General features: G+C 44.1%; 1 protein-coding gene across 3 annotated transcripts in view; it reads right to left on the bottom strand.

The window, feature by feature from the left end:
• Positions 1-25,844, bottom strand: part of hdac5 (histone deacetylase 5) — a 42,652-nt gene that overhangs the window by 15,656 nt on the left and 1,152 nt on the right. The window contains exons 2-4 of one of the 3 annotated variants that reach the window (XM_012952843.3): positions 19,395-19,563; positions 12,749-12,820; positions 795-1,060 (exon numbers count right to left, since the gene is read on the bottom strand). In XM_012952843.3, coding sequence (XP_012808297.1) covers positions 795-1,060; positions 12,749-12,820; positions 19,395-19,416 — 360 coding nt within the window. In that variant the 5' untranslated portion in view covers positions 19,417-19,563. Of the gene's footprint in view, positions 1-794; positions 1,061-12,748; positions 13,196-19,394; positions 19,564-25,844 lie in introns of those variants that run through there. The other 2 variants (XM_012952844.3, XM_002935540.5) reach the window with 2 other exon arrangements.

The raw sequence follows: 25,844 nt of genomic DNA on the forward strand, positions 1-25,844 counted from the left end.
AGGGCAGCAGTGCATTATAGTTTAATTTCTTTAAAATATATACATTTTTTGGTGTTACTGTTCCTTTAAGGTGTGGCTAAAAAAGGTTGGGGATCCCTTTGCTGGAAGATGGCAATTCAACATAAATAACACAATTCTCTACCAGAACTGACAAGAAAAGGAGCAATGTCTGCATATGGTTATAAGAAGAAAGCTAGTTTGGTTGAACAGATAAGACGACATCCCAATCAGAGAGACAGCCAAAAATCTTTATATGGGGGAAAGGGCAATCTCTAAGGAATATGGAAAAAAGAAAAGTAATTTCTATAAGTTGTGGGCATGATCCGGTGGGAAATGCTTATATTTAGCAGGAAAGCTACTAGTCAAAAAGCCGTCATATAAAACTGATAAAGAACAAACATTTAAAAGAAAGGAATGGGCTACAGAGCAGTTCTGCTACAAAATGCTCAGAAAAGTGTTGCAATTCATTTAAGGTTTAGTTTACTACAAGGCACAAAAATGGATGCCCGGGCATGTTAAAATACACATATTCATCGTGCTTGTGCTCATATAGTGGAGGAAGAAACATGTTGCCAGTAGTACTTACTTCAAGGGGCATGGTGCCAGTTATAATATACATAGGAGCAAAGGAGTCCCGGACTGAGCAACACAGTGAAATGTACTGATTATTTAGACTATGATTTAGTAAATGAGCCCAGTGATTCTTGAGCTTTACGGTGGGGGGAAGTTAAAGGGACCCTGTATGAAGGTGTTGGTTACATGGGTTTCACAAGCCACCAAGAAAGGTTCCACACCTTAAGGTGTTTCTGTAGTTGGACCTCATGTTGCCTTGTCAGGTTTTCGTGCTGCTTTTGGAACTCAGCAAATAGAAGCTGCTTCTGGAGTTGCTGCTGTTGTTTCAGGAGAAGTAGCTGCTGCTGGAGCTGTTGTTCCCGACCCACTGGGTCCAGGATACCCCCAGAGCCGCTGCCGGACCTCGGTTCCGCTCTCAGCTCTCCTGAAGTAGGCGATAGACTGCTGGGAGTGGGTACTGCCGCAGAAAGGAGAGGAGAGACCTCCACTGTTTGGGAAAGACAAAAGAAGGCTGTAGGTCAGTAAAGGCATGTAGCACTTACAGTGTACAGTGTAGCCTCACAGCGTTCAATTAAAACACGTGGGTAGTAACCCATCTGCTACACATGTGATTATTGCCCCGGATCCAGAATAAATATTGTAATACAACTAGTACGTATAATAATACTAAAACAAATAAAAAAAAGAACAGGAATTTCTTGTGACAGACAGGTAAAGGCCACTCTGCAATTACCTATTTAGTGTTACCAATTGGATCCTGTCTCTCAAAATTTAAGAATTTCCCATGTTTTTCAATAGGAAGCTGTAACAGGTAGGCATTTTGAATGCAGTGGAACACTGTGGCAGTTACAATCTCAGCCCCAAGGGTTCTACATTTTACAGTAATATAAAGATTACTACAGTGCTAAGGGGTGCAAGAGGGTGCCCCTTACTGCTCACTTAGCAAGCACCTGTGCTCCTCATAGGGCTGGCAATAAGGACAGGCCCCGTTACAGCCTGCTTCCTCTGCCACTCCTTAATGTCTCATATGAATGACATGCAAGTTAGGAGGTAGGTGGAGGGATGCCTATGTGCCTCCCACCTCTCACCAATACAGTGCTGACTACAGCAGTCAGCTCTGTATTCTTGGAGGAAGCAGCAAGCCTGTGGATAGCTAGAATCTCAACCATAAAGCAGTACAGGACTGCTGCACACAGTTTAGTCTAGTTTAGATTATTCGAGCATTGCAAATTGATATAGAGGGCAGAGCCATACCGACTCTCATGACTGGGAAGAACATAGTAGAGTTATATAGGATAAATGAAAAAGAGGGGGATGGAGTTAGTGTGCATAACTGCATAAATCGTGAGTGTTTGAATGAAGGTACAAGGGGAGTTAATAACCCCATTCACTGAGACCAGAGTCAACGAGGTTCATTCCTCTTGCTGTCCCAGAATTAAAGCAGGGCTAGTGGGCGGAGCAAGACTCTGACAGGCTACATTTGGGGCATAGTGCTGTCAAACAGCCCACAATAAAGGAAGAGCTTACAGCACTGGTATACAATAAAAGGGCTGTTGGCATAAACATGAATTGAAATCTGGCTGAAACTCTTATTTTTCATCTGTCTATACATCCGAGGAGCCAGCTAATGAAGGCTTCCCTTTTAATATGCCCAGTTCTAGTAATTTAGCTACTGACGCATGGGTCACTCGGGAGGAAATTCAAAAGAGACTTGAACATGTAAAGGTAAACAAAGGTCCAGGACCGGATGGGATTCATCCCAGGGTATTAAACGAGCTGAGCGCTGTGATTGCCAAACCTCTTCACTTAATTTTTCAGGATTCGTTGAGGTCTGGCATGTTGCCGAGAGACTGGCGAATTGCTAATGTGGTCCCGTTATTTAAAAAGGGATCCCGTTCTCAGCCTGAAAACTATATGCCTGTTAGTCTGACATCAGTAGTAGGAAAGCTTTTGGAAGGGGAAATAAGGGATAGGGTACTTGAATACATTGCAGTTCACAATACTATTAGTTTGTGCCAGCATGGTTTTATGCATAACAGATCTTGCCAGACTAATTTAGTCGCCTTTTATGAGGAGGTGAGCAGGAACCTCGATGCTGGAATGGCAGTTGATGTCATCCACTTGGACTTTGCTAAAGCGTTTGATACTGTATCTCACAGAAGGTTAATGATCAAACTGAGGAATATTGGCCTAGAACATAATATCTGTAATTGTATAGAGAACTGGCTGAAGGATAGATTACAAAGAGTGGTGGTAAATGGAACATTTTCTAATTGGACCAGTGTGGTTAGTGGTGTACCACAGGGGTCAGTCCTTGGTCCTTTGCTTTTTAACTTGTTTATTAATGACCTGGAGGTGGGCATAGAGAGTAATGTTTCTATTTTTGCTGATGACACTAAATTGTGCAAAACTATAAGTTCCATGCAGGATGCTGCAGCTTTGCAGAGCGATTTGACAAAATTGGAAAACTGGGCAACAAACTGGAAAATGAGGTTCAATGTTGACAAGTGCAAAGTTATGCATTTTGGTAGAAATAATATAAATGCAACTACCTAAACTATCTACTGGTAGTTTGTTGGGGGTATCCTTAATGGAGAAGGATCTAGGGGTTTTTGTAGATAACAAGTTGTCTAATTCCAGGCAGTGTCATTCTGTGGCTGCTAAAGCAAATAAAGTGCTGTCTTGTATAAAAAAGGGCATTGACTCAAGGGATGAGAACATAATTTTGCCTCTTTATAGGTCCCTGGTAAGGCCTCACCTTGAGTATGCAGTGCAGTTTTGGGCTCCAGTCCTTAAGAAGGATATTAATGAGCTGGAGAGAGTGCAGAGACGTGCAACTAAACTGGGAAAGGGGATGGAAGATTTAAACTATGAGGTTAGACTGTCAGGGTTGGGGTTGTTTTCTCTGGAAAAGAGGCGCTTGCGAGGGGACATGATTACTCTGTACAAGTACATTAGAGGGGATTATAGGCAGTTGGGGGATGTTCTTTTTTCCCATAAAAACAATCAACGCACCAGAGGCCCCCACTTCCATTTGAAGCAGAGTAGGTGGTTTTTCACGGTGAGGGCAGTGAGGTTGTGGAATGCCCTTCCTAGTGATGTGGTAATGGCAGATTCTGTTAATGCCTTTAAGAGGGGCCTGGATGAGTTCTTGAACAAGCAGAATATCCAAGGCTATTGTGATACTAATATCTACAGTTAGTATTAGTGGTTGTATATATAGTTTATGTATGTGAGTGTATAGATTGGTAGGTGTGGGTTGTGCGTGCTGGGTTTACTTGGATGGGTTGAACTTGATGGACTCTAGTCTTTTTTCAACCCTATGTAACTATGTAACTATGTAGGGTTCAGCCAGATGGAGATTTTCTTGTACATTTTCTTTACATCTATATTCATTTTTCTCTCTATTTTTCATGGTTTTTTTTGTATTTCCCATTTTTTTTCACCAGCGCTGCATTAAGGACCCCAAACAGGGGCTTTCAAACCTGATTTTTAGATATCAGTAATGAAGATAACGTTTGAAACCCCCTCACAGGCCAATGCCTGTTTCCTCAGCATGAATTGGCTAAGGGTGGCAATACGTGGACAGATTTCATTATATTTAACAAATTATTTTAGGACAATCCCAATAAAATATTGTATCATTACATTGATGGGGTGCAAATGATTGCAAAATTTACGGTCGTTACAACTACATCGTCCGAACAGCCGGCAGTTGGACAGGTTTAAGAACTTTTATTGCGAAACTATAAAATCAGTCAGTGAATGGGACAATCAGATCATCATCATTTAACAAATGTTCACTGCACATGCCTTTATTTTGTAGGGTTGGGTTAAATGTAAACAAAAAAAGTAAACAAAGGAACAGAAAGCCATCGGTTAATATATGTACCAGCCAACATGACAAAGATACAACAAAAGTCTCCTCACATATTGTTATTCCTTGATGGATGAATGGTTTGTTAACAGACAATCTCAGCTTTTGCATGAGCAGCTTAATTGAGAGAGAGATGAGGGAAAGATAGATGGAGGCAGAGACAGAGGAGAGAGGACTGCAAGAGAAAGAGGGTGAAGTGTAAAATAGATTGATGTGGATGAAGTGTAAATGAGAGGAACATATAGAGAGGGACAGATCTAGAGGAGAGACAGGGCAGAACAGGTGTGGTACAGAGAAAATGGGTAGCGTGAGAGAGGTAAAGGAGGGACAGGGGAGAGATGGGGAGAGATGGGGTGAGAGGGGAATGTGGGAAGAGGACAGAGGAGGCACAGGGAAGAGCAGAAGAGTTAAAGAAGGGATGGGGGAAATAGAGAAGGTATAGGTAAGAGTGGAATAGGCAGAGGGACATGAAACAATGGGAGGAATAGGGACAGACAGTGGAAGTGGTAAAAGAGGGACTGGGGAGATTGTGAAGAATAAAGCAGGGTAGAGGTAAAGAAAGGACAGGAAAGAATCAGAGAGGTTAAAGAACATATGGGAAAGAGTGGCAGGTGTAAATTATGGAGTGGGAGAGGTAAAACTGGGAGTTGGGATGGGGTTAGTGGGAGAAGTAAAGGGATGATGGGGAAATTGGTAGAGGGAGGGTGGCAAATGTAAAGAAGGGACGGGGGAGTGGGGAACAGAGGCAGAGTGGGAGGGAAGGGACAGTGGGGAACAGAGGAAGAGTGGTAGGAAAGGGGACGGGGGAGTGGTGGAAACAGAGGCAGTGTGGTAGGGAAATGGACAGGGGAGTGGGAGGGAAGGGGCAGGGGTGAGTGGGAGAGAAGGGACATGGGTAAGTGGGCGGGAAGGGAAATGGGTGAGTGGGAGGGAAGGGACAGTGGTGAGTGGAAGGGGTGGGTGGAAAAAAGCAAAGGGACAAAAGAGTGGAACAGTGGGAAGGATAAGAGAATCTGGAGAGAGTATGCACAGGGAGGGAGGAAGAGGTGGAGTAGGATGGAAGGGTTGGAGAGGAACAGCAGCAAATGAGTGCGAGACATAAGGCGTATGGGAAAGGTGGAGGAGGGACAGGGGAACAAAAAGGTTTGAGGAAGAAGCAAAGTAATGAAAAGGGTAAGAAGATAGGAGGCAGGGAAGATACAGTGAGCGCAAATCACCTTTTTGTACTTTCAGAGTGATTATTCTGGATAAACAAAGCTAAATATAGGCAGAGAAAGCATCTGCTGAGATAGGTGGGGGGTGGAGAACGGAAGGGAAAGGTGTGTGTATACAAACATGTTATTGTATAAATGTACTTAATACCCATCATTCTTATCTCCCTCTGTATAGTGTACAGACCCAATGAGCGGCCGGTGACAGTTCTGATACACAGTGGCAAGGGGTGGGCAGGTGAGACTTGCGAGGGGGCAAGGTTAGTGAGGGGATGGTATCCATGTAACATTCCTCCGGTCTTCAGACATCACAGGAGCTAAATATATTCTGAGCCATTTATATTTAGACTGAGACACTCCACACAGCACTAATACTATATATACTGCAGGAAGGACAGTGCTCCCCTGTTAGATTAGTAGGTGAGATGCTGAAAATATATCATCATCCCCAGATATCTCTGGTTCTCCAGTGATTTAAAGGAAAAGTAACACTAAATTTTTGCAAGTGAAAAAGCTATTCTACCCTGCGATACGGCGAAGGAAGGAGCAGGCATCAACTATGCGACGATTGATTGATTGAGTCTAGCCTGACTCCTTCCTATACAGAAGGAAGGCTAGGCTCGATCAATCGATCCTCGCATAGTTGATGCCTGCTCCTTCCTTCGCCGTATCGCCTTAGTTCAATTGACAGGAAGTTTTAACAGGTATTTTCTTTTAAAGCATTCAAAATACTAAGGGGTTTGCAGGATAGGGCAGTTATTGGTGCAGGGTAGAATAGCTTTTTCACTTAAAAAATTTTAGTGTTACTTTTCCTTTAATCTGTTCTCTGTGATTCTCGCCCAGCAAAACTAACTGTGATATATATGGTATTTTATTCTGAACTGACTCCTTAAAGTAGGTGTATTGCAACATGTTTTACTGTGTTTCCTTGTGTTACCTGTAAGTTTAGGCATGGAGAATATCTGCCTGGGTATTAGGAAAGAGTCGGGAGTATGTGTGCCTGGGTATTAGGGGAGAGTAGGAGGTATGTGTGCCTGGGTATTAGGGGAGAGTAGGAGGTATGTGTGCCTGGGTATTAGGGGAGAGTAGGAGGTATGTGTGCCTGGGTATTAGGGGAAAGTGGGAGGTATGTGTGCCTGGGTATTAGGGGAGAGTGGGAGGGATGTGTGCCTGGGTATTAGGGGAGAGTGGGAGGTATGTGTGCCTGGGTATTAGGGGAGAGTGGGAGGTATGTGTGCCTGGGTATTAGGGGAAAGTGGGAGGTATGTGTGCCTGGGTATTAGGAGAGAGTGGGAGGTATGTGTGCCTGGGTATTAAGGGAAAGTGGGAGGTATGTGTGCCTGGGTATTAGGAGAGAGTGGGTTGTATGTGTGCCTGGGTATTAGGAGAGAGTGGGAGGTATGTGTGCCTGGGTATTAAGGGAAAGTGGGAGGTATGTGTGCCTGGGTATTAGGAGAGAGTGGGAGGTATGTGTGCCTGGGTATTAGGAGAGAGTGGGAGGTATGTGTGCCTGGGTATTAGGGGAAAGTGGGAGGTATGTGTGCCTGGGTATTAGGAGAGAGTGGGAGGTATGTGTGCCTGTGTATTAGGAGAGAGTGGGAGGTATGTGTGCCTGGGTATTAAGGGAAAGTGGGAGGTATGTGTGCCTGGGTATTAGGAGAGAGTGGGAGGTATGTGTGCCTGGGTATTAGGGGAAAGTGGGAGGTATGTGTGCCTGGGTATTAGGAGAGAGTGGGAGGTATGTGTGCCTGTGTATTAGGAGAGAGTGGGAGGTATGTGTGCCTGGGTATTAAGGGAAAGTGGGAGGTATGTGTGCCTACGTATTAGGGGATAAAATGAGGTATATGTGTCTAGGTATTAGGGGGATAATGGGAGGAATGTGTACCTGGATATTAGGGGAGAGTAGGAGATATGTGTGCCTGAGAATTAGGGGATAATGGGAGGGATGTGTGCCTGGGTATTGGGGGAAAGTGGGAGGGATGTGTGCCTGGGTATTGGGGGAAAGTGGGAGGGATGTGTGCCTGGGTATTAGGGGAGAGTGGGAGATATGTGTGCCTGAGTATTAGGGGAGAGTGGGAGATATGTGTGCCTGAGTATTAGGGGAGAGTGGGAGATATGTGTGCCTGTGTATTAGGGGAAAGTGGGTGGTATGTGTGCCTGGTAATTAGAAGACAGTGGGAGGTATGTGTGCCTACGTATTAGGAGAGAGTGGGAGGTATGTGTGCCTGGGTATTAGGAGAGAGTTGGATGTATGTGTGCCTGGGTATTAGGAGAGAGTGGGAGGTATGTGTGCCTGGGTATTAGGAGAGAGTGGTAGGTATATGTGCCTGGGTATTAGGGGAGAGTGGGAGGTATGAGTGCCTGGTTATTAGGGGAGAGTGGGAGGTATGTGTGCCTGGGTATTAGGAGAGAGTGGGAGGGATGTGTGCCTGGGTATTAGGGAAAAATGAATGGGATGTGTGTCTGGGTATTAGGGCAGAGTGGGAGGGATGCATGCCTGGGTTTTAGGGGATTATGGGAGGGATGTGTGTCTGGGTATTAGGGGAGAGTGGGAGGTGTGTGTGCCTGGGTATTAGGGGAGAGTGGGAGGTATGTGTGTCTGGGTATTAGGGGAGAGTGGGAGGTATGTGTGCCTGGTTATTAGGGCATAGTGAGAGGGATGTGTACCTGGGTATTAGGGGAGAGTGGAAGATATGTGTGCCTGGGTATTAGGGGAGAGTGGGAAGGATGTGTGTCTGGGTATTAGGAGAGAGTGGGAGGTATGTGTGCCTGGTTATTAGGGCATAGTGAGAGGGATGTGTACCTGGGTATTAGGGGAGAGTGGAAGATATGTGTGCCTGGGTATTAGGGGAGAGTGGGAGGGATGTGTGCCTGGGTAATAGGAGAGAGTGGGAGATATGTGTGCCTGGGTATTAGGGGAGAGTGGGAGGTATGTGTGCCTGGGTATTAGGGGAGAGTTGGAGATATGTGTGCCTGGGTATTAGGGGAGAGTGGGAGGGATGTGTGCCTGGGTATTAGGAGAGAGTGGGAGGGATGTGTGCCTGGGTATTAGGAGAGAGTGGGAGGGATGTGTGCCTGGGTAATAGGAGAGAGTGGGAGGTATGTGTGCCTGGTTATTAGGGGAGAGTGGGAGGGATGTGTGCCTGGTTATTAGGGGAGAGTGAGAGGTATGTGTGCCTGGGTATTAGGGGAGAGTGGGAGGGATGTGTGCCTGGTTATTAGGGGAGAGTGAGAGGTATGTGTGCCTGGGTATTAGGGGATTATGGGAGGGATGTGTGTCTGGGTATTAGGGGAGAGTTGGATGGATGTGTGCCTGGGTATTAGGGGAGAGTTGGATGGATGTGTGCCTGGGTATTAGGGGAGAGTAGAAGATGTACAAAAATAAAAAATGATAGGTGAACTTTGTATAATATACTTGCGAAAAAAAGCTTTAGTTTCTAGTTGTTGCTCTGTGCTGCAACCAAATACAATTGTAGAAATCCAAAAAATAGGAAAAAACCTTCAGCAGGTTTACTGCAAAACATTTATTGTGGGTAGTGGTAACACGAAATGTTTCAGGTCAATACCCTTTATCAAGTGTACCACTTGAATGAGTGGGATGCATGTCTGGGTATTAGGGCAGAGTGGGAGGGATGTGTGCCTGGGTATTAGGGGAGAGTGGGAGGGATGTGTGCCTGGGTATAAGGGGAGAGTGGGAGGGATGTGTGCCTGGGTATTAGGGCAGAGTGGGAGGGATGTGTGCCTGAGTATTAGGGGAGAGTGGGAGGGATGTGTGCCTGGGTATTAGGGGAGAGTGGGAGGGATGTGTGCTGGGTATTAGGGGAGAGTGGGAGATATGTGTGCCTGGGTATTAGGGGAGAGTGGGAGGGATGTGTGCTGGGTATTAGGGGAGAGTGGGAGATATGTGTGCCTGGGTATTAGGGGAGAGTGGGAGGCATGTGTGCCTGGGTATTAGGCCATAGGTTTGTGTGTCTGGGTTTTAAGGGAGAGAGGGAGATATGTACGACTGGGTATTAGGATCGAGCAATTAGTATGTGGCTGGGTATAAGGAAACAACAATAAGCGTATGTGCCTGGGTATTTGGAGAGGGTAGGAGGTATATGTGCCTGGGTATTATGGCAGAGCAATAAGTATATGTGCCTGAGTATTAGGGGAGAGTAAAAGGCATATGTGCCTGGGTATAAGAGGAGAGTAATAAGTATATGTGCCTGGGTATTAGGGTAGAGCAATAAATATATGTGCCTGGGTATTGGGTGAAAGTAAAAGGTATATGTGCCTGGGTATTAGAGGAGAGCTATAAGTATATGTGACTTCGTATTGGGTGAAAGTAAAAGGTATATGTGCCTGGGTATTAGAGGAGAGCAATAAGTATATGTGACTTGGTATTGTGTGAAAGTAAAAGGTATATGTGCCTGTGTATTAATGGAGAGCTTTAAGTATATGTTTCTGGGTATTAGAGGAGAGCAATAAGTATATGTGCCTGGGTATAAGGGGAGAGTAAAAGGTATAGGTGCCTGTGTATTAATGGAGAGCTTTAAGTATATGTGCCTGGGTATTAGAGGAGAGCAATAAGTATATGTGCCTGGGTATTAGAGGAGAGCAATAAGTATATGTGCCTGGGTATTAGAGGAGAGCAATAAGTATATGTGCCTGGGTATTAGAGGAGAGCAATAAGTATATGTGCCTGGGTATTAGAGGAGAGCAATAAGTATATGTGCCTGGGTATTAAAGGAGAGCAATAAGTATATGTGCCTGGGTATAAGGGGAGAGTAAAAGGTATATGTGCCTGGGCGCTAGGAAAGAGTGAGAGATGTGCGCACCTATATCTCTTTATTAGAAAACAGTAAGAGGTATGTGTTCCAGTGTTTGTGTATAAGAATATTAAGAGGTGTTTGCTTGTATGTTAGAAGAGAGTAAGAGGTGTAGTTGCCAGTGGCATGTGCCCGTATATTAGAAGAGAGCTAAATGCATGTCTTTGTTGGTAGCTTTGGGGAGAGACGGGTATATGTGCCTTTAGCCATGTGCTAGGAAAGATTGTGCTGGGAGAGGTACCCAGGTATATATGCCTGTGTATTTGGAGAGAGTGTAAGATATGTGCACTTATGTCTCTGTATTAGGAGAGAATGAGAGGTATGTGTGTAGGCAAGTGTGTTCAGAGAGAGAGGGGGGTGTGTGGGCTGATGTCATTGTATTTTAAATGAATGGGAGATATGTGCAGTCTCGCTGTGTGCACTGTTTGTGTACGAGTATATCTTTGTTTCTCTATTGTCTATGTACTAGGAGAGCTAGTAATGTTTTTCTGTACTAGGAGTGCTAGTAAGCCTATGTACTAGGAGAGCTAGTAACCATTTTTCTGTACCAGGAGAGCTAGTAACCCTATGTACTGGGAGAGCTATTAACCGTTTTTCTGTACTAGGACAGCTAGTAACCCTGTGTACTAGGAGAGCTAGTAACCATTTTTCTGTACTAGGAGAGCTAGGAACCCTATGTGCTAGTAGAACTAGTAAACCTATGTACTAGGAGAACTAGTAACCCTATGTTCTAGGAGAACTAGTAACCCTATTTACTAGGAGAACTAGTAACCATATGTACAAGAAGAGCTAGTAACCCTATTTACTAGGAGAGCTAGTAACCCTGTTTCCATGCTAGAGAGCTGGTAACCCTATGTACTAGGAGAGCTAGTTATCCTGTTTCAGTACTAGGAGAGCTAGTTATCCTGTTTCAGTACTAGGAGAGCTAGTTATCCTGTTTCAGTACTAGGAGAGCTAGTTATCCTGTTTCAGTACTAGGAGAGCTGGTAACCCTATGTATTAAGAGAGCTAGTAACCCTGTTCTGTGTTTCTGTACTAGAAGAGCTAGTAACCCTATGTACTAGGAGAGCTAGTTACCCTGTTTCAGTACTAGGAGAGCTAGTTATCCTGTTTCAGTACTAGGAAAGTTAGTAACCCTGTTTATGTACTAGGAGAGCTAGTTATCCTGTTCCAGTACTAGAAGAGCTTGTTATCCTGTTTCAGTACTAGGAGAGCTAGTTACCCTGTTTATGTACTAGGAGAGATAGTAACCCTGTTTATGTACTAGGAGAGATAGTAACCCTGTTTTCTGTGTAGCAAAAAAAAAAGTGTTTTGTAGTTGGCTGTGTATTAGGAGACATAACTGTCAATCATTTTCTTTCTAAGCATAAATATGTATATACATATGTGTGTGTGCATCTGGCTGCTCCAGAGAGATATCTATATTTTATAGGAAGGGGGTTGGAATTTTCCAGTGGAAGAAGTGGATTCCTATGAATGCGTGAGAATAAAAAAAAAGGCAGACAGAAAGGTGTCTGGGATGACAGCAATTGCTGAAATCAGGCCAATCAGTTATAGGTGGTCCCTACACATGGAGCCGGGCAGGAGGTAGGGTACCAGTGCAATCAGGGAGCAGTAGAAATGGTGCTGGGAGAACTGGGAGGGATTCCCAAGGTAAAGCAGCTGGGAAAACATAGTGGGTTCCCCATGGAATGAGATGGAGACAGGATAGCCCCAGAGAGACTGCTTGCAATAACAGCATCCCTTCTACAGATTAACTACGGTTCTTTGGTATCTAGGGCGTGCAAATGCACTCTAAGGATAGTGAGGGAAGGGGTTCCTTATGTGCAGACACAGCAATGGGAAGAAGTAGATGAGATGTAGAGTAAGCTAGAGCTACACCTTGTACAGAAGGACATGGCATGGGATAGATAAGGAGTATCGGAATGAACATTTACAAGTACAGGGGAAAGCTCCCCCAAAGAGACCACTATATAAATGAAAAAGAAGGATAACTAGAAATCAGAGGATATCTGAGGTTAGGATGGAGGAATGACAAGGAAATCCAAATATAACGTGGGTGTGTGCACAGCCAGGAGGATGGAGTATGTGGGGGATATATATGTAGCACGGTCCTTGGGATAATACTGTGGTTAGGGAGTGGGGTTTCCTGAGACACAGATGTACTGTAAGGTGCAGCAATGCCAGTATGGAGGCAACAGGAAACCAGTGGCTGTGGCAGTCTGTGCTGATGAATGAAGGGAACATAAGGCATGGGTACGGAGGGTGGCTCTCACCTGCAGCAGGCAGTGCGTGCCCTTGTGCCCGGCTCAAGATTTCCAGCGCTGGCTCTCGCCCTTTCACCCCATCTGCAGAGGACACACAAGGCTCTGTCTCATAGATAGTCTGCAGCATGTCAGGCAGCGCCAGAGCCCTGGGAATTAGCAACATTCCCAGGCTTCCCCCTCTACCCAGCCGATATCAACAACCAGCCGGATTCACACCGCCAAAGAGACAGCAACAACAACAAAAAGTGTCTCCCCCACTTCTCCCGGCAACTCTTTTGCCCCACAGATAGTCCTCAATATACTGTTGGTGTGCTCATGCAGATGATACAAGCCATATCCAAAATTAAGGTGTTGGCAGTGCCAGGGCTAGTGGGAGATGGGGAGAGGTTTTGCTAGGCCTGTACCATGCCCTCCCCCTTCTGCCTAGTGAGCGCCGGGCTGCAAGTGGAAGGTTCTGCAGCAGAGAGACTGAAATAGAATGGGAGAGGAGGAGTCGGATATAAATAGACAGCAGAGAGAGAGTGAGGGAGAGGGAGAGAGAAGAGGGCTGGGGGGATAAGGACTCCTCAAGAATAACAGAGCTGCTGGAGTGTCACACTAGAGAGCAAGAGAGTGAAAGCAGAAAGAGACAGACCAGAGGGCAGGGTACAAGATGGCACTTCCCTTATTCACCCTTAATGCCACAGTGCCAGCTTATACAGGAGCATGTTGCCATGGGTGGGTGGCAGATATATGTTGCACTTTAAATGTAAGAGCATGGGCTCTGCTCTTTAGAGCTTACATAAAGCCAGGAGGAGGGGGAGCCGGGGAAAGAGAGTAAACAGTGTGTGGACGGGTGCCATGATGGAGGAGGAAAACAAAATATAGAACGACAAGAAGAATGAGTGGAGAAGCCACATAGAGAGAGACAGAAGGGAGATCAGGTGCAGGACAAGCAGGTGGAAGAAGAAAGGTGGTATTTGGAGAAGAGATGGAGCGTCATTAGAAGAGAGGGAGGAGAAATAGACCATAAATATCAACAACAGAATGGTTGGGCTAAGAGATGAAGATTAATCATGGGTATAGCCATTGGCACATAGGCTGAATTTCAGGCAGTTTAATTAAATGGTAGTTATTCAAAAAAAGATCACTGCACCAGTGCTGATCCTAACAGGCAATTGGCATTTAACTCTACAGGAAACAGCAGGGGGCAACTTCAGGGTTTCCTATGTGCAGTGGGCAAAATGCCTGAAATCTACCCCATATGCCATAGGCCTAGGGAGAGGAAGTGGGGCAAAGGGGTACCTGGCCTGGAGCTGAAGAGCCAGAGGTGAAGATGAAATCAATGGAACAGAGGCAGGAGAGATCAGACAGAGATGGGCAGGGTGGACCTGTAAGAAGGAAGCCAAGGTCTAGGACTAAGGGAAGTGTAGACAGCGCACCTACTGTGAAATAAAATAAATGCTATCATAGATCTTGGCTGAAGCTTTCGTGATCAGCAGATGATAAATATGCCGGCGGGTAGTAGTGTTATTTGACAGGAAATATTTCTTGTCTAATGCAGAAGGGGCTGAGACAGGAGTACTATAGCAGATACACAAACAGGAGGGCAAAACACAGATACTAAGGTTAGTAACAAGAGAGGGATACAGTACAAAGTAGGGAAAAGGAATAAGATGAAGCGTAGTGGCTAGATAGGTGGTGTAAGAGAGGAGGGTAAAAAGTAGAGAAGGTGGGGGTACGAAGAAAAGACAGAGAAATAGCATGAGGTAGTGATAAGAGTAAGAAAAAGTAGACCAAAGTATAGTATAGTGGTGAGGATAAAGTGAAGACGGATGGGTGGCATATGAAGGAGGAAATGGAGACAGGGAGGTAACACATGGATGGTATTTACAGAATAAGACAGAATAACATGATGAGGTGGAAATAACAGAAAGAGAAGTAGGAAAAAGGTTTGCATAAGGGAGGGAATAACAGAAAGAAAAGGAGGGGGAGAAGGGGAGAAGGGAGAGGATAACAGAAAGAGAAGAAGGAAGAAGGGTCGCATAAGGGAGGGAATAACAGAAAATAAAAGGAAGAAGAGAAGGAGGAAAATAGTAGTATAAGGGAGGGGATGACAACATCAGGAGGACCTTAGGTTGCCCACCCCCATGTATATACACACAAAATATAAATAAATAAATATATATATATATATAAAATGCAATAAATATCACTTGTCCTTAAAGAAACCTCATCAATCTACATGATAACAAATTGGATCGGCTTCCCAGTCTTGTTAAAAGAATCCAGTACATGTATATAAATAGCACAATGTACGCCAGCATCGCCTGCCCTATGTTTATACACAGCTTAGTATAGTACATTTCCTTGGAACGCATAAATGTTACGGAAAGCAGGGGTTGCTGGGAAATGCCCAGGAAGGTTCCTGACATAAAGCTTCATTTCCCATGATCGCCAACAACCATAACTGTGTTGGATCCATGGTCAACAGGTTTGTAACATTTGGTTCTTATTTTTTTTCAACTTGAAATGCTTTCTGGCTGCACATGATGAAGGCATAAACAAGCAGACATCGAAATACATGGGCAGAGTATGATATTCTGTTTGTCAGAATGTCATCTCTCTGAATTCCACACATAAATAGCCAGAGAAATGTATTATTAGACGGTGTGTATATATAGCTGTGACCTCATTCTAAGAGCGTGTGTCAGTACAAGCAGTGTACCCTGCTACCGTGCTCTTTGGCAGGTCAGAAGCACATTGTGACAGTGTCTGTTCAGTTCCATGCACTGTTCCAGGGGTTCAGCAAGGACCTTGAAATTGATCAATGTCATCTTAAAGTGCTAACTACTGGTCCTTGTAGAACTAAAATTTCATGACCTTTAGGGTAAAACAAATGAATATTAAGTATGACAGTCTATATGGCTATACAGTTGCCATTTTGCCCTACTAAGACTCATTCTATAAATACAATATCCCCCTACTATACCTGCTATCCTACAGCCACAGTCCCTTCTCAGAGGCTATTATCCCCACTGCTACTATAGGCACCATCTCTCCCTACTATACCTGCTATCCCACAGCCACAGTCCCTTCCCAGAGGCTATTATCCCCCCCCCACTGCTACTATAGGCACCATCTCTCCCTACTATACCTGCTATCCCACAGCCACAGTCCCTTCCCAGAGGCTATTATCCCCACTGCTACTATAGGCACCATCTCTCCCTACTATACCTGCTATCCTACAGCCACAGCCCCTTCCCAGAGGCCATTATCCCCACTGCTACTATAGGCACAATCTCTCCCTACTATACCTGCTATCCCACAGCCCCAGTCCCTTCCCAGAGGCTATTATCCCACTGCTACTATAGGAACCATCTCTCCCTACTATACTGGCTATCCCACAGCCACAGTCCCTTCCCAGAGGTTATTATCCCACTGCTACTACAGGCACCATCTCTTCCTACTGTACCTGCTATCCCTCAGCCACAGTCCCTTCCTAGAGGCTATTATTTCACTATAGCATACCCCCCAACTGTCCCGCTTTCCGCGGGGCTGTCCCGGTTTTTATAGCGCATCCCGCTGTCCCGGATAGTTCAATGAATGTCCCGCATTCATTGAACTATCCGGGATAGCGGGATGCACTGGCTGGAGCCGGGCACTCCGGCTCCTTGTGCGGCTCTGCTCCTTATGTGGCTCCTTGTGCAGCAGCGACAGGCCCTTTTATAAGGTTGCACCCCGTGCGTACTGACGTCACACGTACACATGGAGCATAACCTTATAAAAGGGCCTGTCGCCACCGCACAAGGAGTCGCATAATGAGCAGGAGCCACTGAAGAAGGAGCGTCTATGGGGGCACTGTGTATGGGGGGTACTGTCTACTGGCCCACTGTGTATGGGGGGGCAAAACTGGTACATAGTTATAACTCTGGTTAGTCCTTGGCTTGGATTCCACTAAAGAAAGCTCTGGCAACACCCAAACCAGCAAAAACAAGCAGATTATGCATGGTGGGGAGTAAAGCAGCAATAAAAGATATACAATCAGCTGTGTCATAACCAGGTAGTAGTTAAAAAACTGGGGGGGGGAGAAAACACAAGACAAAACTAAAGAAACAGGAATTACAAATGGACTGTAGAGGCTAAAGGGCAAAACAATCCACAGTTCATATCACTATTAAATTGCATGTTGTGCTGGCAGCAAATATACTTAAAATTAGGTCCGGAACTAGGGGTAGGCAAAAGGTACATTTTCTGCCTACCCCTAGTTCCGCTCCCTTGTCTTTGCCCCCACCACTTGTCATTAAGCGGCAGGACAGACCAGGGGAGAGGTGGCCAACCATGTTGCCTAGGGTGACCGGTCAGTTTAGCCTACCCCTGCTTGTAATTAAACTGCCTGGATAAAGTGCTGCATAACTTACACTTAGTTCCACTCTGGGCTCTCTTTCCCTTGCGCCCAACAGTGCGGTGCCCTAACTGTGACAAATTTATAATTCAGCAAAAGGAGAAGAGCACAATCCATACAGAGGATGAGCAAGGGTACAAGTGGTAAGTACATAGGCAATAAAGGCACTGAACAAACTACAACTCACACCACCACCCAGGCAGCTGAATGTTATGCTGTTATAATGGAGCAAAGCAAAGGCACTGTGACAAACTGAATGCAACTATATATAAATGTGGCTATACACTTTAAAATAACAATCTTTCTTGCGATCACTGGTTGCAGGAATGATCGCTCATCCACTTCACTAACGTTAAGAGCTGAATCATCAGATATAAAGGTAGAAACAATCGAATTCTACCCCATCTGATGATTCAGCATTAACCTACTGCCAATGTTCAGCTGCAGATCGGAGAGACGATTAAAATCCAAGGCTTTTGCCAATATTGGTCACCTCATTAACCCATCATACAAGCACCAAATATCATGCGATAATGTTTGTGCATGTTTGGGCACCTATAGTACAGGGAGAACTTTAATGGAAGTGGTATTAAATGCAACTCAGATGTAGATGAGACCTAATGTTACCAATATTGTGTCTGAGTAGAGTTGGAACAATAACAGAAGACACACAAACATATAGGGAGACATCAACTTCCCATCTGTATCCAGTGCTGACTCCTAGTGGGGAAAAACTGTACATAGTAGGCTAAACCATTAAGTAGACCAAGCCAGATATATTAAGACAGTAGAACAGCAAAAACTTGATGAGTGAGGTAATGAGCTTTTTGAAAAAAGGGGGTAAAAAATAATACTAGGAAATATGTAAAGTATGTCATGGTTGTGTAGAACTGGAAGATCTAAAGGCAGAGAATAGTGGATTGTAGGAGTATGTGATAGCGTGCATTTAAATTCATTTCATACACATATTTACCAGACTTCCCAAAATGTGTCGAGTGGGATGGTAGTGGAGAAATGCACAAAGTGAGAAAATGAGTAGGTGGAACATAGAAGAGAATATAGTGTGGATATGGAAAAAAGAGAGGTAGAATGAGATTGCAAAGGTCAAAGGCTAGCACAATGCAGAAAGAGAGAGGCATCAAAATGGGTAAGAATAAAAAAGATTTGTGCTATAAATTAATAGGCAGTGTAATATCAGGTGATGGAGGGAGAGGTAAGGAGTACTGTTAAAGAGTATAGATGGGTAGACAAATTACAGAAGCTGGAATGAGTGGTCACTAGGATTTGATGGAGACACTAATACTACAGCAAATAAAGTGCTGTCTTGTATAAAAAAGGGCATTGACTCAAGGGATGAGAACATATTTTTGCCGCTTTATAGGTCCCTGGTAAGGCCTCACCTTGAGTATGCAGTGCAGTTTTGGGCTCCAGTCCTTAAGAAGGATATTAATGAGTAAAGGGGATGGAAGATTTAAGCTATGAGGTTAGACTGTCGAGGTTGGGGTTGTTTTCTCTGGAAAAGAGGCGCTTGTGAGGGGACATGATTACTCTGTACAAGTACATTAGAGGGGATTATAGGCAGTTGGGGGATGTTCTTTTTTCCCATAAAAAGAATCAGCGCACCAGAGGTCACCCCTATAGATTAGAGGAACAGAGCTTCCATTTGAAGCAGCGTAGGGGTTTTTTCACGGTGAGGGCAGTGAGGTTGTGGAATGCCCTTCCTAGTGATGGGGTAATGGCAGACTCTGTTAATGCCTTTAAGAGGGGCCTGGATGAGTTTTTGAACAAGCAGAATATCCAGGGCTATTGTGATACTAATATCTACAGTTAGTATTACTGGTTGTATATATATATAGTTTATGTATGTGAGTGTATAGATTGGTTAGTATAGGTTGTGTGCTGGGTTTACTCGGATGGGTTGAACTTGATGGACAATGGTCTTTTTTCAACCCTATGTAACTATGTAACTATATGTAACTAATAGACTGCTGCTAGATGGGCTGATTTTCGGCCTGTGTGATCTGAGCTTCCAATGACTATAACTGCAGCAGGAAGCTAGCAAAACCAAGCTAAATTGTCAGCTGCTATTGGAGAGAGCTTCTAGGGCTGATTACTCAAGTATAGTAAAGCTATTCATTATTTGGAGTCTCATATTAAGGTATCTGTATTTCTGAACAAATATCAGTTCCTTGCATAAAACACATATCAGTTCATTAACACTGTCATTCAGCATATTATTAACACCTCCCAATATCCTATCCTACTACTCACCAGACTGGGTGGGCAGGCTCATCACGGTGTCCACTTGGTGGGGAGATTACGCGAGGGGTCCTAAAATCCAGGTCACCAAATCCTAGGTTTTCCCCCCAAGGTTAAGGGAGTAATGACACCAATGTTAGAAGGTTCTGGCTTCTGTGGACATCCCTTAGTCTGTTGTTACCTGTATGGGGCAGAAAGAAAATTTAAGAGGATTAGGCAAATAATACAATCTTTTTTTTTAACAGGAAACAGTTCCTTCATAAGCAAATAAATATGAGGAGCAGTGGGGAAGAGATTTTTTTTAGGGGAAACAGGAGGGTTATGTGGAGCAATAAGAAGGGTTATATGGAGGGTTATATATAGCAATAGGAGGAGTAATAGGGAGAGTTACATGGACCAACAGCAGAACTTATAGAGTATTTTATATAAAGCATTATGAAGAGATATAAAGTGGATGGAAAAGGATATAATGAGAATTACATGGACCAACAACAGAAGTTATAGGGAGGGGTATATGGAGCATTAGGATGAGTAAGACGGAGGTGTTACATGGAGCAATAGGGTGAGTTAAGGGAAGGAGATATATGCATGGGCACTTCTACTGGTGAAAACTTTGTTGCAGGTGGCATTTTACTAAAGCGGTCTATAGGTAACTTCAAACTTACCATTTTAATAGAAAGTTTGGCTCTTTACAGTTTCCAAGAAAGAGGACAGGTAAGTGAAGGAGCATAGCTCTGCTAACTCACTTAGCAATATAGGACAAAGCACCCATGGTTAAATGGGTTATATATAAGATGTAATATATAACATATAATACAGGGATTCCTTAAATATGACAACAGAAGGTGTTTACAGAAAGAGGTTAATTGAGCTATACATAAACATTAAGAAATGACAGGATTTATATTTCTAAAAAGAAAAAAAGAGCAATAGTTATGGGTATATTGGGTTATATAGAGCAATGGAAGGAAATATATACATATATATATATATATATATATATATATATATATATAACTGCATATGGAGCAATTGCATGGTATGTAGGAACCTTTTACTACTTGGTTTATACAACCATGCACCTGCATTGTACAACCAAAAAGCATTACAAAATGAATATCAGGGACTGCATAAACATTCCCTCTGCAATGATTTTCTTTTGGTCTGTCAGTATTGGGTTATGACAGCCTACCCATCCACCCCCATACTGCAGTGAAATCACGTCTCCCTGCGTCTGTGACCCTCGGCTCTAGCACAGTCATTAACATTCAGCGAGTGGAGAGGAGTGTGGGAGGGAGGGAACAGAATGAATGGAAACACGTAGAGCACAGCATGGGGAGGAGAATTATGAATGGATAGACAGAGAGAAAGATAGAGGAAGAAAAAGGGAAGAATTATGAATGGAAGCACAGTGTAAATTAAGGGAATGACAAACACGGCACATCCATAGATAAAGGTGATAATAGCCTATAGCAGGTATAGTAGGGAGAGATGGTGCCTATAGTAGCAGTAGGATAATAGCCTCTGGGAAGGGACTGCGGCTGTGGGATAGCAAGTATACTAGGGAGAGATGGTTCCTATAGTAGCAGTGGGGAGATAGTAGCCTCTGGGAAGGGACTGGGGCTGTGGGATAGCAGGTATAGTAGGGAGAGATGGTGCCTATAGTAGCAGTGGGATAATAGCCTCTGGGAAGGGACTGTAGCTGTGGGATAGCAGGTATAGTAGGGAGAGATGGTGCCTATAGTAGCAGTGGGGGGATAATAGCCTCTGGGAAGGGACTGTGGCTGTGGGATAGCAGGTATAGTAGGGAGAGATGGTGCCTATAGTAGCAGTGGGGAGATAATAGCCTCTGGGAAGGGACTGTGGCTGTGGGATAGCAGGTATAGTAGGGAGAGATGGTGCCTATAGTAGCAGTGGGGGGATAATAGCCTCTGGGAAGGGACTGTGGCTGTGGGATAGCAGGTATAGTAGGGAGAGATGGTGCCTATAGTAGCAGTGGGGGGATAATAGCCTCTGGGAAGGGACTGTGGCTGTGGGATAGCAGGTATAGTAGGGAGAGATGGTACTGATGGTCCTCAGCAAACTAAGTATGCACAAAAAAATTAAAGCCCCCTCCCTGTGGCTCTGGTTAATGTGTGTGTAAGCTGTGCAAACTGATTCCAGAACCTGCAGACCTGTCTTTTCACAAATCACAGGCTGTTAGTCTCTAAACAATAGGAGATTCCATAAACCATTCGAATGCAGACAGCATCTCCAGACTGGCCAAATGCATTCAGGGCTATGTGCCAAAGGGCTGAGGGATACACAAGCAATGCAGTCAAATCCAATATTCATTTGAACAGCCAATCACTGTGCAGCAATTGTTCACCTTACCCCAATTGGATAAAAGCAGTATGAAAAATGCTCCTTAGGACATCTTCTCCAGACCTCAGGGGAGCAGCAGTTATTTATATGGGAGACAACAGTTGCCATGTATTTTAACTGCTAGCCTTGGAGACCAATTAAATGATTCTAGGTTCTGAGACAGCCCTTCTTCTACTGTAAATCATATATACAGTAGATGCCACCAAGAAGTGCTTTTATAAAACAAAGCCCAGGACATTCAGTTAGCAAAGTGAATGCTACATCCTCCTTTTTTAAGTGGTGGTGCACTGGGCTTCCTTTCATTTCTGCTTGTGGACCCCTGTCCACTTAAAGGAACAGTAACACCAACAAATGTGTTTTAAAGTAATTAAAATATAATGTAATGTTGCCCTGGTAAAACTGGCGTGGTTTCTACAGAAACTATACTATAGTTAATATAAATAAGCTGCTGTGTAGCCATGGGGGCGGCCATTTAAGCTGGGAAAAAAGGAGAAAAGGCACAGGTTACATAGCACATAACAGATAATCGCTGTAGAATGTAATGAGTCTTTATTTGTAACCTGTGCCTTTTCTCATTTGAATGGATGCCCCATGGCTACACAGCAGCTTTATTTATATAACTATAGTAGGGTTTGTGAGGCAAACACACTAGTTATACCAGTGCAGTGCAACAGTGAATTATACAGTAATTACTTTTGTACACTTTCATATTTTGGTTACTGTTCCTTTAAGGATGTGATTAAGGATGTGGGGAAAGGCTTGCTAATTCACTGGGATGGAGCAGGTATGCCCCCACAAAAAATCAGTACACCTAGAGAAAATAAGTATGGCCATTTTTGTGACATGTCTTACCACAGTAGTTCCCATACCTAGACCCACACCAGGGGTAGGGGACCCAGCATAAAAGCCAATAAAGGTGACATTTGAGGGTTAGTGCTTTTGTACAGCCTTGGGCATCAGTCTAACTACAGCAGCTAAAGTGGTCTTACAGTAGCACAGGTTGACATCTAAGCCGTCACTACTATAGGTAGCAATATCTTATTTATTAGTTTACATTTCTATCAAACTGCTTCTCTTGGACGTGGTATTGGTCATAAACAGCAAGGGGACTGCGCCATCTTGTGGTCAGAAACAATGATCCTATTGTGTTCTATACACAAGAAGCCTGGGCGCCAGATTGACATAAATCACTTTGACCCTCCTTTTAAATTTAATACAACCAAGTTTCCCAGAATCCCCAGTACCACACAACAAAGATGGCTATCTGAGCAGGAGAATTAGTGCTGTTGGTCATACCTCAGAAATGTGCAGAGAATCTAAGCCATTGTCATTGGGTGTCTTCCACCTATTACTTTTAGGGTCCACGTCCCTTATATAACCTGTTACTGGATCAAATCCCTGCAGTGATGCAAACATTGTGTCTGGGATAGGATTCCTAACTGCTGTAGTCTGAACACACTGATATAAAGATGTATGAGCCCCAACCAAAAAGGACAACAGAACCATTGATTCAAAAGAGAACTGAGTTTTCTTGCACAAGCACAAAAGCTGATTATCATTTTTTCTGCTGTTAAAGGGAAACTCCACCACTGAAACAAATACATAGTAACATAGTAACATAGTGTTTGATTAATGCAGAAAAAATTAAATCTAAGCACTTCTCCAATACCAAAGACATTTAAAAGTTTTATCAGCCTGGCTGTTTACATTCTCTTCACTGCTGGTTGTGACCCCTGAAAGAGAGAGGCAAAAGCCACCTGTAGATCTGTTTTTTTTTGTTTTGCTTCAGAACCAGAAAACAGAAAGGGGTGAACCAGTGTTGGGCTGATTCTTTTATGGTCCACTAGAGAAGCTGACACTGAGGCCCCACACTCAAAACAATTATCTGTAGACTTTGCTAAACGTAATAGTTGACATATAGACCTATGATGGAAATGGGTTAAGACTGATGGAAATTACCTTTGGCTAGGGCCCAGGCTAGGGCAGGGAGTCACTGGGAGATGCCCAGGTTCTGTGGCAGACCAGTCCAACACTGGTATCATAATTTTAAAAAAACCCCTATAGTTATACCTGTCGTAACAATCCACATGTATGTATGTGTATTTAGATACAAGTGGTTAACATGTGGTCCAAGACTACTGACTGTAGCCAGGGTTGGACTGGGGGGGGGGGGTGCAGGGCCCACCGGGGCTCCAGCCTCAGGGGCCCTACAGGTGCCCCGGCCAGCCACATCACCTAGCCCCCCCCCCCCCAGGGGCCCCCCTAACCCCCCCACAGGGTTCCCACCCGACGTCCACCCCGAGCACGCATAAATTGAATGCGTCAGGGGAGAAACAGACAGGCAGGGGGAGCGCCGGCAAGGGTCGGACTGGGCCACCCAGTCCGACCCTGACTGTACCTGTATAATTCCCCTGCTTCCCTCAAACCCTAGGTACCTGGGCAAACAAAACATCACTTTTGATTTAGTGTTCGCGGTGGATGGGGGAACCTGCATGACTCAGGTGAAGGCATTTAACCTTTTTTGAGGTCCCTGCTACCGCAACTGCATTGGCCAGATTACACAGATAAGCAGTTTGCTGACAAAAAGTGCAACTGCCACTGAAAGGGATGTTGATGAGGTTGCGGAGTTTAACATTGCTGTAACTCTGTATTTTACACACCACTGGGCAAGAAGCATGTCAGTGCCCTGTAGCTGTAGGTGCACAATGTTTAGCCATGATGTGGGTCTGAGAGGGGGCATCTGTTATAGACGCATTCGGCACAGTCCTTGAACTGCTGTTAAACACTGATTAACTACAGCGCATCTTTTTCTACTGACATCTCCCACTGATGTAACATTCAGCACACTGACATCACTTTAAAGGTCTCTTGATAATAAGAAAGGACACTGCAGCGCAACACATTCCAGCCAAAGTTTTACCGTTCTCCGAAAAACAGAACCCTTATTGGCTGTGTCGCTGCTCTTATTCTGGTGCCTGAGGAACGCACAAGTCCATTTTTTACAGCTGGATTTAAACTACAACTCTCAGGGCCCCTCACTAGCAAAAGGCTGTTTAAAGGAGCAGTATTCTCCCTTGGTTAACACAAGGGCAATTTATAGGACTAGGACTGAATGTACTTTTTGCCTGTTGTTTAAATCACAAAAAACCTATGTTTTTTGTTATTTCTTGAGCTAAACAGGGAAACTGAAACTGAACTTCCTGATTGGCCCTTGGAATGTAGATACTGCCCCTTTAAGGATGCTAAGAGTCACACTCCAACCAAATCATGACATCTTGTTCATAGAAACCCCAATGTTCTAGCATTTTTTGCAATACTTGGATTAGGATGAATACTTAATAATTAGCTTTCAACCCTATTCTGACCCCTAGAGAGCCTTTAAAAAGCATGTAAACCCAAAAATGCAAATTAGGCTAATAAAAATTCTATATCTAATTTTGAGCAACCTTTCAGCATACATGAAATAAATATTTTTTTAAATTTTCATGTGTTTTTTAAGTTATTTTAACTGTAATTGCTATTGAAAGCAGTGTCTGCCAGTTATTTGCTCCTATTCTGCACTGCTAGTTCTGCGTTTTGAAACTATATAGCAGAAGCCAGTTGATTAACAGAACTGTCTTGGTTGGAGAAGAGCTGGAATTGTTTTAACAGTCAGAACCAGGAGTGCAGAAAGGAACAGACAGGTACAGCTTACGTTACAATAAAAGTCAGTATATATGTTTAATGAATATATATTGGAACACTGCTTAGTTGCATTTTTTCATTGGGCATTTTGGGGTTTACACACTCTAGATAACCCTTATTACCCTAAACATCATCTTTACCCAAAATGTTTATCCCTAGTTTCTACTGCTATGTACCCATACCAAACTGTTAGAGCTGTTATATCCTATTCACAATCTCCGTATAAAGCTATGGAGCCTTTTCCCCCCAGTATCTGTAAAAAACAGGTAAAAAAAAGGAAGTGGAAACCCAAAATTAAAAAAAAAAAAAAATTGAAAAACCCACAATCAGAGATGTGTATCCTGTAGCTCTCCTGCAAAACTGCTTCACTGCTACAGCAGCTGGAGGGCCCCAGGCTGTACATCACTGGACTGG

Source organism: Xenopus tropicalis, chromosome 10 (genome assembly GCF_000004195.4).
Source record: "Xenopus tropicalis strain Nigerian chromosome 10, UCB_Xtro_10.0, whole genome shotgun sequence".
NCBI lineage: Eukaryota > Metazoa > Chordata > Amphibia > Anura > Pipidae > Xenopus > Xenopus tropicalis.